Genomic DNA, 11,049 nt, shown 5'->3' on the forward strand with positions numbered 1-11,049 from the left:
TTTTTGTTTTTTTGGGTTTTTTTTTTGGGTTTTTTTTTTTTTTTTTTTTTTTTTTTTTTTTCCCCCCCCAAGCAGAGCAACATTTCAAATATTTTTCAAATAATACAAGTTAATCTTTCTTTTTAGCCTCTTCTGAAGCAGTCACCCTGGAGCAATCAGAGCAGCGGCTGGAGCACAGGAAATATATCCTGGGGAGGAATGCATGGCAGAGACCATCGTAGAACTGGAAACATGGGAATTCCAGGAACTATGAACCAGATCTCTCCTTTGAAGAAGCCCTTTTCTGGTAATGTCATAGCTCCTCCTAAATTTACTCGCTCCACTCCATCACTGACTCCAAAATCGTGGATTGAAGATAATGTTTTCCGAACTGACAACAACAGTAACACTCTCCTTCCTTTGCAGGTAAGGTTGGTATGTAACTGTTTTGTTCATAGACTCATTCATTTTAAAGGAGAGTTAAGCAGTGGTTGTAGCACTGATAGGTGGTTTGAAAATTGTGTATTTCTATGTTACTTTTAGTCCTAAATTGCAACTAACTCCAAGTATTCAGCAATAGGTGATTCTCACAGTTAATTAAAAATGTTGACTGTCAAAAAAGATAGAAACTGGAGCAGCTGATGAGCAGTAGAGCAAAATATGTTTAATCCAGCAAGTGTTTTCTGCCTATGGTAACACTTGTATTCTTATAAATCCATTTAAAACTCTGGTCTTTTTGTTCACTTGTCCTCATACATAGGTTTTCTTACTCCTGCAGATGGCTCTGAGTCTTTGTTGCATTCACCTTTTACTGATGTTTTAGGCTGACATTTGCATATTAGTTAGATTTCCCCCCCCATTTTAGCAACTCTTATGTTTTGGCTGGAAGCCCCATAATTTAGAACTGTCAAACAGGAGTGTGTCTTAGAACTAAAGGGTTCACCTCTCGAATTTTGCCAGTGACATCTCATGTGACTTGAGGCAAGTCACTAGCTCCAGCTTCAGATACCGCTTGATAAAATGTTATTTTTCTCATTCCTGCCAATATTCGTTTAGTTGTAACATTTTTTGTTAGCAGAGACCTTTATTATTTTGGATCCCAATCTTGGTTGCCATTTGAACAATTTATAGTTGTCTTTTCTATAACAGTGAACTACTGTATTCCAGCAAGAGGAAATAATAATGTTTCTTTTTCTCCATAAAAGGCTAATATAGTTGGGGCTTTTTTGTTAGGTTTCACACAGAGAAACCTGGAATTTCATTTGTTTTAATTGTGATCGTATTTGAGTTTGGACAACTCTATTTGCATCAATTAGCAAGTTAATGCTCATGTAGCTGTAATAGTGGCAAAAGGGTGTTCCCTGGGACCAAATTTCCCACTAGAGTTCCTGTTTTTCTTACAATTTTGCTAGTGGACTTCTTTTTGGCACAAGAGGCTGTGTCCCGCCTCCATCCAGGTGAGCTCTGATACTTGCAGTATTATGGAGGCTAATGGTGATTTTTGGACATACCTAAATTCTGCTCCAAGTGTATGCACTGGACTTGAAAACTTGAAAGGGTATTTGCCTGTACTGTGAAATCTGTTCCATATTAAGCAGCCTTGCTAGCTGGGATATCATAGTTGAATACTTTTTGTGTGGATGGAAAGATGGTCCCATTTTTTGTATGTTCAACCTGATCTGTTAAGGAAAACAGATTACAGATAGGTAATGCTCTGTGGTGGAGGGCTCCAAGAATAGTTGAAACACTGAAATGTCTCCTGAACAGGATTAGAAATATTAATGCCAGCATATGTAGAAACTGCAGTGACATATATATTGGTATTCATATGCAGCTAAGCACAAGTTGTGGACGTATTTACTCATTCAGTATGCCTTACAAGTCAGTATGACTATTGCTTTGAACTTTCAGAAGCTTCTACAGTGGTCATCTAATATAGATGAACTCATTTTATGTCTAAACAAAAGCCTTGTGCAGTCAAACTATAAATCATTTCTATCTAGTAGGGTAGGAAAAATTCTCCAAATCTATAATAAATTACATCATTTGTGTTTGAGGATTGAGGGGTTTTAGTTTTGTGAAGAGAGTGTCAAAGTGAGAACGTGGGCACACATAATTGTTGTTGGTCTTGCCTGTGAGCACCAGTGCCACCAATTAGACAGACCTGTTTGACTATATTTATGCTATAGAACTACCTATGCTTAAATCTGCTTTACATGTATAAAGTCATACTTGCAGAACAGAGTAAAACCAATCCTCTTTCAAAAGGTGCAGTGTTATCTACTGCTATTGCACAAATACTTGACTAAATCACTTTGCTGCACTGAAATAGTGTTTTTATTTTTCAGTCATTACACTATTAATTCCTTAGAATGACTGTTACATTTTGCACGTCATAATGAAAAAGTTAAGTAGAGCTCAGAGCACTCGTGCTTCTTTTCATCAGGACTTACGCTGGCGATTGCGATGCTGTCAAACACCCATCTCACTAATTTGTGCTGTGCTTGTCTCCTTCCATAAAAGGCTGAGGTATTTAGATTGAGGAGTCTTAAAGATACAGTAGAAGTTTCAGAAGATAGTCCAAAATAGCAGTAGTTAAATTTTGTGCCATTTGGAAAGTCTTGCACAAAAGCATTCATGTGTATGTAGAAGTTACCTATTTCTTCCCAGCTTCCACAGAGCAAACACATCTTAGCGTGCATGTTGAATGCATACTGCATCATTCACAGTGTTGCAGAATTCTTTTCCACATGAGCATGCATCTTTGTTTTAACTGCAGTAGTCATTTTGTATGGCAGGGGACAGAGCATCTCTCCTCCAAACTTTAGCTAGCTCAAGCTTGGCAAATGAAATCTGGTTAGAAAAGCCAGTGTCCTCACTGACTAACTTCCTGTAGATCATTAAAAAAATGGTAGCAGAACATTAAAATGCCATCTTAATTTTTTTGCTAAGTCCAAAAAGCATTCAGTAGTGTCAGCTGCTCATCCACTTTCTTTAAAACACGTACCTGATGCAAATAAGATAAGCCGCAGAGGAATCATATTCAGATTCAATGCTTTTCCCTTCTATGAAACTTATTTATTCTTCAGTGTTTGCATTGATGGATGGTCTCCAGTATAGAGCTGACAACAATTCTGATGAAAATAATGTTTCTTGGTGTTAAACTAATATACCAGTGACAATGAATGTCATCACTGATAGCTGAGTAAGTAATTATGTGTACTACTTAAAGGGATGAAACCAGGCTTTCTGTACTTCATAGTTAAAAGTGAAATATATCCTACATGAAGGTGTAAATTCACAGTTGCCACATTAGCTACAGCAATCTCTCAGGAGAATTTTCTGAACTTCAGAAGTTTTTGTTTTGTTTTTAAATAAAAGTAGTCAAACATCATGGCAACACTGATTTAAATGTGAGCAAATTAAGCCAATAGCCAAGTTTTTCTTAAGTGACTTGCTGTAAGAAGCTTTTTGTTCTCCCTTAGGTTTTTAACATAGCACAAACTACATGGAGAAAAAGTTCTTTCGTAGACAAAATGAGGTCTATGCTGATTGCACGGTTACAGGTACTTCACATAGGGAAGGCATTGTGCCTTGTACCAGAATTGTTAAAGAACAATTAGAAATCTTGTCAGCTATTCACACCATCTAACTTAAGCGTTTAATTGAGGAGCCTATTTCTCTCTCCTTAGAGAGAATCTAGGCTCCTCATTTAGATAATCTAATTCTCTAGAAGAACATACCTGCTACCACTGACCTCATACAGCCTTTGGGGTTCCAGTTTAGGCACTTACGTTGCATGTGAAGAAGTCGGACAATATGAACATTCTCCCTTACACCCTAATCTAGAGGGAGGGAAAAAAAATAGGGTGCAGAGCAACAAATGTATTTCTAACATCACGTACTCTTCTCTCCCCACCAAAAAAAACCCCAACCCAAAACCACAGGCATTTCTGTGGCCAAAATGCAAGCACAGAAATCAGTGTAAATTCATTTATTTCATTTTCATTCCTTGGATGAGGAAAGTAATTAACCATTTTTAGTTTTTGGTTTTTTTTTTTTTTTTTTTAAGAATTGCAGTGTCTGCTACCCTGCTTTGATCACAAGCTTAATGTTTCTTAATATCTTGATGTAAGATTTCTAAAGCCTATTGTAACAGTTTAATAATACAGCTCAGTGTTTAACTGTTTTTATTCTGGTGAAAACACTGCATTCTATGAATTTAGTTTCTGTGTCTCTCAGGTTGAGGAAATACACTTCATGTCTGGGTGTTTTTCACCTTGATTTGTCCTTCCTGTTTGTTCAAACGGTACGTGCAGTGTTCATGGTCCTAAAAGCTGAGCTTTATTATTTTGTGTTTAATACAGCTCTCCAGGTGGGGATTTGTATGGTACAGTAGTACAGTACCATCTCTCAAAAATGCAGATTAGTTTTTTTTTTCTATTTATTTTTCAAATGTGCTAAAGTTTTCAAAGGAAACAAAATGAGTTTTAACAACAGGTGTTAGTTTTAGGTATTTAAACTGCTGTCATGTTGATTCTGTCTTATAATCAGTTACATTCAGAGGATTTCAGGTTCTCAATATGACAGTACAGTTTAATAAATGTACCTTAACAGGTTAAATGGCTAATCTTGATGCTACACATATCAGTCAATATTGGATGAAGAGGAAGTTGCTAGAGTTGGGTTCTTAATGCCCTGTTTTGACTCCTAAATATGTGGCCTGTTTCTTCAGAAGTGTGGAGTGTTTGGCAGCTGATTTTAAACTTGAAGGCATTGCAAGTATCCAGCTGCTACATTCTCTTTGTCTTCAGGCTAGTGTAATCGTCCAAATGCTGATTTATAAGCTACGCTTTACCAGTTTATTTTTACTAAGGTAAAACCTGCAACAGAACAGTGTCAGGATTTCTAATGCAGTAGATTGATTACCTGGGGCTGATTAAATCACATACAAAACCAGGTATTTGTGTCTGAGCACTATACTGGGGATATCTCTACCTGGAGGAAACGGTGTGCTGTCATACTTTGAATTTCAGGATCAAGACTTTTGAATAAATAGTATTGGGAGCTGCACAGATGAACAATTCGAAGGAATTAGTTAGCAGAAAGTTTGTGAGGCTTACCATACAAGTGTGTTTATGACTTTGTATGAACTAAGAATTCTCTCCTACTGTTAAAATATCTGTCAGTTATACAGCTCATTCTATTAATGTAAGTCAAAACCAGGAAAATTCAACATACTATTTAGCAGCCGTGATAGTGTAACAGTGATGTGTATACTAAGTAGTGTATTTCACCTCATTCTGTCTGCCAAAGCAGAGTCGTTCTCTAAGTTGAAATGCTGTATGGTCTGATGTATTTGCATTTAAGTACTCAAGACTGTATAGATATTTCTGGGGGTAGGGAGGGAGGAACCCAAAACTTGAATAACAACTTCCCCTTCAAATGTCTAATTGTTCCTTTAGTTATTTTGTTGAAGCTATTAATACACAAATCTAGATTCGCCTTGTAAGTCAATCTTGCCAAGCCTTTAATCATCTCTGTAATGTGTCTGGCTTGTTTCCAGCTTATGAATGCATATTCTTGAGCTGAAGTACTCCAGTATGGATACAGTACATGTGGTTGGGATTTTTTTGTTTGTTTTTAAATGTTCATGTAGTTGGGGAAGTAGGTGTGTCTTTGCCACAGGACCTGTTCTTGGTGCATTTTAGGCTCAATTTAGCTAACTTACATAGCTGATTGTGTCATTTTAACTTCAAACACTTCTGTCAGGTCAACCATTCACAGATGTCTACCAGATATTATAGTTCATCTTTACCACTAATGACACCATGGAAAGAAACCAAGCAATTTCATGTGTCTACTTTAAGCCTTCTTTCTTGCTTTTTTTATAGAGCTAAAATTGTAGTAGTCATGGGTTTGCATATTAAGTTTCTCATTTACACTAGTTATGGTTTCAACAAGGGGCTTATGATTATAGTATGTCTTCACTAAAATGAGAATGACTTGAAGTTTAGATGTTAGCAAAGAGGATGTTTTAGAATATGATGTACTTAATTGTTAAGTTACTACTGCCTACATTAACACTGAGTACTATGTTTGGGTACTCTCAATAGTTTATTAAATCAGCTGTCACTTTTTAGTCTTAGAACACACTCTTATTCAGAGGTCAGTTTTAAGGTGAAAAAATGGAACTTGTTAACGCTTTTAGTTTAGGAAGTGATTTCTTAAAAGTTTCTTTAATTGAGCTTTTGAAAAAATCAGTTTATTCAGCCAAGTCAAAACTGCTGAGTCTTTTTTTGCAACCAGATAAGACTATACTGGACACTGACTGGAAGCTTCATGGCTCTGTTGTTCCTAGCCCCTATCAGATTCTTTAGAATACGAAGGGACATGTAAAGGAACATGTTTTAAAGATACTTGCATTTACTGAATTTAATACTGAATTTGCTACTGTTAGATTACTATAAGTAGTCCTACAGCTGAGTGGTTTGCAGTATGTGCCCAAAATTTGAAGTTGTTTAGCTTCTTCAGTATGAACATGTATTTTTGTGGTTAAAGATTAGCAAAATTCTATTCACTGTTGGATAGTTTCTGCTTTATGTGTGACAGTATATACACTTGGAGATGTGACTGCACTGAGTTCATGCAAATGTTCAAACAGGATAATCTTTGCATAAATTGGATGGATATATTTACAAGTCCTAAAGAGATTGTGCCAAGAACAATTATTTGTCCAACAATTTAGTGCTGAAACTTTCTCATCAGAGAAAGCTGCCCTCTTCCCATTCATTCCACATATAGATATATGAGGGGAGAACTTCTGAAGTGTGCACTCTGAACATGGATTTGCATGACATTGTCAAAATGTCCTTGTAGCACTACCTGTATTCTATGGGTAGGATAGTCCCTGCTTCTGTATTGTGTAAATTTGTAAAAATTCAAAAGCAATTGCTACTTTTCTGTAAACTTTCTAACATACATAGTCTTAATTTTTAAGTTGAGGTGACAATTTGTCACTTAGCCATATAGCTCTGAATCAGTAGTTAATTATACCAAAACCATGGTCTCAATTCTGCTGTGTATGAATGCAGTTGTTATTCTAGTATTGAAAGGCTAGGTTAAGCAGGATACAAATGTTTATACAGTTAAAAAGAAAATAAAAAGCTAGTGTGAGAATTTGTAGTGCTAGGGAGAAGTTAACGATTGGCTCTGGAGTTAAAAAAAACCCTAGCATTATGTTGTGACTTTCCACTGAGATGTGGACCATCTGACACAGCAAGAGTTCACTTGCTACTTAGCACAGGACTGATGAGACACACAGGTGAGGGAAATGCAAAATATTTTGCAGGAATTTAGCCTTGACCAAAGGGGCTCTTGGAGTCAGGATGATGTGAAACTTGCATTAACATATATGCTTATATATCAATGCCTTTGTACTCCTGATTATCTTTAGTTCCATTATTTCAATATGGTTGCTGAGCAGTTATCTCCTAAAACCAGGTTGTTTTAGGAGATAACTGCTCAGCAACCATGTTGAAATAATGGAACTAAAGGTAGTCCCAAGAGTTAGAGACTAGTTTACCTGTGCATGGAAAACTATCTAAAACAGTCAAGTTCAGTGATAATACTTCTAGTGCTTGTCTTGAAGATCAAGGAAAGTCACAGTGGAATTTTCCAGATTGAGTAGGGCACACTGTAGCAGAACTGTCCCTATCAAACCATTGCGGGTTTTTTCTACAAAACAACTTGTAGAAAATCTTTGCTGATGTGACCTACAACATTGAAATACTTTTAAGTTCTGCTTTGAAATCAAAGCTTCATAATTGCATAGATGATAACTGTGCTTTTTAAAGATATGATTTGCATATTTGGGGAGCACAGAGCAGCGTTTTAGCATTATAAAGCCTAGTTGCACAAAGGTTTAAAATCAACCTCGTACCCAAAGAATGACTTGACTGCTTTTGAGATAGTTAAAATTGTTATTGTTGCTTTATAGTATGTAGTTTATTAGTGAATTGGAATAGATATTAAGTTTGAAGCACTGATTAGGTAGATACTGCCCAAACTCACAAGTAGATAGTGGGATGTGGGTGGTGAGAGGGCAGGATACAACTCACATGTTTAAATCCTGCTTTACTTCAGTGTATTCACAACACTTATATTGTACAGTGCATGCTTACTGAATGTTTCCACTGCCAGAAATGAAGTAATATGATTCACAGAAACAAACCTCTTTTTTAGCTTTCTAGACATGAACTTTCTAAAGTCTATAGATGATGGGAGAAATTTATTTCTCCTGCTTCCAGCAGCACAAGACCTTTCACTTTGGATACACAGAACTTGCAAAACAGAGTGATGCAATGCTGAAGTTGCAGTCATTGCACCATGTCACCCAGTGGAGCAGTTTTAAAATGCATCACAAACATGTGTTACATATTTTACTTTTCCATTTCTCTGTACAATCCATGACCAAGTGGGACAGTTTTAGGAGTTAACCACTATGGTGCCCTTTCTTACAGGCTTTTGCTCTCCAGAGCAAAGTGAAGTCTACAGTAATAGGTGTTTGCCAGGTAGTCATGTGTTATCTCAATGTATATGTAGATAGCAATGATCAAAAACTAAATGAGGAAAACTTGAGTAAGCCTGTAACAAAGATAATAATATATCACACATGGTTTAGTCCATTTTTTACCAGTAGTAGTTCATTTTCCCTGTCAGTTACAGAGGTAGCAAAGCATGGAAAACATGTTTACTTGGCACTGGTTTCTGCAGGAGCACTGACTACCTACCCCTTACTGTCTTCAGCTGAATTTAAGACTTCATTAAAAATTCTGATGAAATCTTTTTAATGCTAGGGGACAGTAGGGAACAGATGCGGCTTTGTCACTGCTCACACCTTCTATAGAAAGCAAATTTGTTATGGTAAGCAGGTTCTTTTAATGGTGCTATTGAGAAACAAACCTGCAAGGGCATGGAAGCAGATTAGTCACTTGAGTTTCATTCTGCTGCTTCTCAGGACAGCTAGAGAACGGAATGAAAGCTAACCAGTCCCAAAATAAGGTTGCTCTGAACTAAAATAGTAGTGATGACTTGCTGGCAGTCAAACCCAGTTGAAGATTACCTTGCAAAGTGTCTGGCATTTGATCTGGGACGTGGCAGGAGACAGGAGAAACTTAATGTAGTTTTCTTAATGTATCATTAAAATTATATAAGGGCTTCCAAAAAGAAAATACAGGATCTGATCAAATGAGCGTAGCAGATTGCTTACCTGAGAGGAAGCAAGTACTCATGGTTGGTTAAGGGAGAGAGAGATGAAAAAAAGGCTTCTCTCTCTCCATCCCAATGTTGTATCAAGTTGATGAAACTTCTTAGGATGAAAGTAAAATCCAGGTTTCATCATGGCTTGTTTTGCAAAGCTGTTGAGAAGTCAGTTTCTGACTCATAGAAAACCTCTGTTTCAAAACTTGCTTTTTCACTCCCAAAGCATAAATACCTGCTTGCTGAGGAGCTTAGTTTGAAATTAATCTACATTCTGCTGAACTGTCATGGAAAGCCACAGTGACTGTGGGTCAGATACCTTCTGTCCTCATTACATATATACCAAATGGGTGGCTGTGTCTTTGGTGTATTTTAATGGTATTATGTGTGGTGGATTTCATCTTACTCTGTTGAATTACTACAGTGAGTACAACCAGAGAGAAGAGAACAGTAAAATTGAAGCATGATTACAGGGTTCCTTTAAGTGCAGTACAGTCAAGCCAGAAGCCTTGCAAGTAGAGGATCTTGAGGTTTTATGCAAACTATTTTCAGTCTCTGATGGTATCCTAGGAAGACCAAAAAAGTTAAAAGTAATTTTTATTCTGTCTCTCTTAACTTGGGCGTATTAGAAAACATGGGAGGAAATCTCTTAGTTGAGCATCAAACCAGTGAAAACATTTATGATATATTAACTTTTGTTACCTCCAGTGAAAATATTTGTGGGAAATTATGGTAACTTGTTAATCTTCATGTGCAAAAAAAATTGCTCCCTATAAGGCTAATAATCTATTAGTAATCTTTTCATAATTTAGCTTTTAATTTTTCCAATGTTTAACTATTTAGTGCTGACAATTTGTAACTCAAGTCTTTGTATGCAAAGAGTCCCAGATTAATCACCCAGAAGCCAGGAAGAAGCACAGTTTCAGCAGACGGCTGAGGGCCCATTTGAGATACTTACACAAGCACCAAGAAAATGCTTTCTTTCAGATGAAGTGACTGTCCTTCTTGTCCTGTAGTCACCACCTTACTCACTGCTTAACTCCTGCATGAAATGAAATTGAGTTCTTACAGACATTAGTCTCCTTCATTAAACAGCCTAATGCTTAACTCGGCTGTGGATCACTAGAACTGAGTCAAGCAGTTCTTCTGAAGGAAACAGGCCATTGCAGGCTATAAAAGTGCATACACAGAACAGTTTTTCACAGTGCATCTCTAGTTTTATATTTAGATGCTATTAAACTTGCTGTTAATAAAATCAGGTCTTGGTATAATAAATTCAGGTCTCCAGCTTTTCTATCACTCTCCATCCCTACTGTGTCTGAGCATGCAGTCTTCAGAAAGCTCTTTTGTCTTCCTATCAAGTTGCCTGTTAAAAAGTACACAATTTGTATTCCAATACTGAGGATTTTGTTCTCTTTTAGGATCGAAATAGAATGTATGACAGTCTGAATATGCACTCGTTGGAAAACTCCCTTATTGACATAATGAGAGCAGAGCATGATCCACTTAAAGGTATGTTATTATGCTAAATAAAGAAAAACAAGGGTCATCCATTCTGCATATTTGAATTAATACTGATAGCTAATTTAGATTCTAGGTTCGTATTAAAATAGCATGTGAATTATTTTTCTCAACTCACATGAAAGGTCATTCTCAAGCTGTATTTTATGGAAAACATTGGTTTACAGTTTATTTTAAACTTAAGCTTTAGTGTCTTCATAGGTTTTTCTCCCTCTTCCCACCATCCTTCCCTGTGTTCCCCCAAGAAATTCATAGTTGGTTTTATTTGAAAGTTACATGTCTGCTGTA

The 11,049-nt window shown here is 36.6% G+C and overlaps 1 protein-coding gene across 1 annotated transcript in view; it reads left to right on the forward strand.

The window, feature by feature from the left end:
• LOC104407732 (cytoplasmic polyadenylation element-binding protein 2-like) overlaps positions 1-10,752 on the forward strand; it is a gene marked incomplete at its 3' end in the record, with an annotated part of 12,752 nt that extends 2,000 nt beyond the window's left edge. The window contains exons 2-3 of the mRNA XM_010017088.1: positions 127-405; positions 10,662-10,752. Coding sequence (XP_010015390.1) covers positions 127-405; positions 10,662-10,752 — 370 coding nt within the window. The remainder of the gene's footprint in view (positions 1-126; positions 406-10,661) is intronic.
• Between the last annotated feature and the right edge of the window lie 297 nt (positions 10,753-11,049).

Source organism: Nestor notabilis, unplaced genomic scaffold, assembly GCF_000696875.1.
Source record: "Nestor notabilis isolate BGI_N333 unplaced genomic scaffold, ASM69687v1 scaffold33456, whole genome shotgun sequence".
NCBI lineage: Eukaryota > Metazoa > Chordata > Aves > Psittaciformes > Psittacidae > Nestor > Nestor notabilis.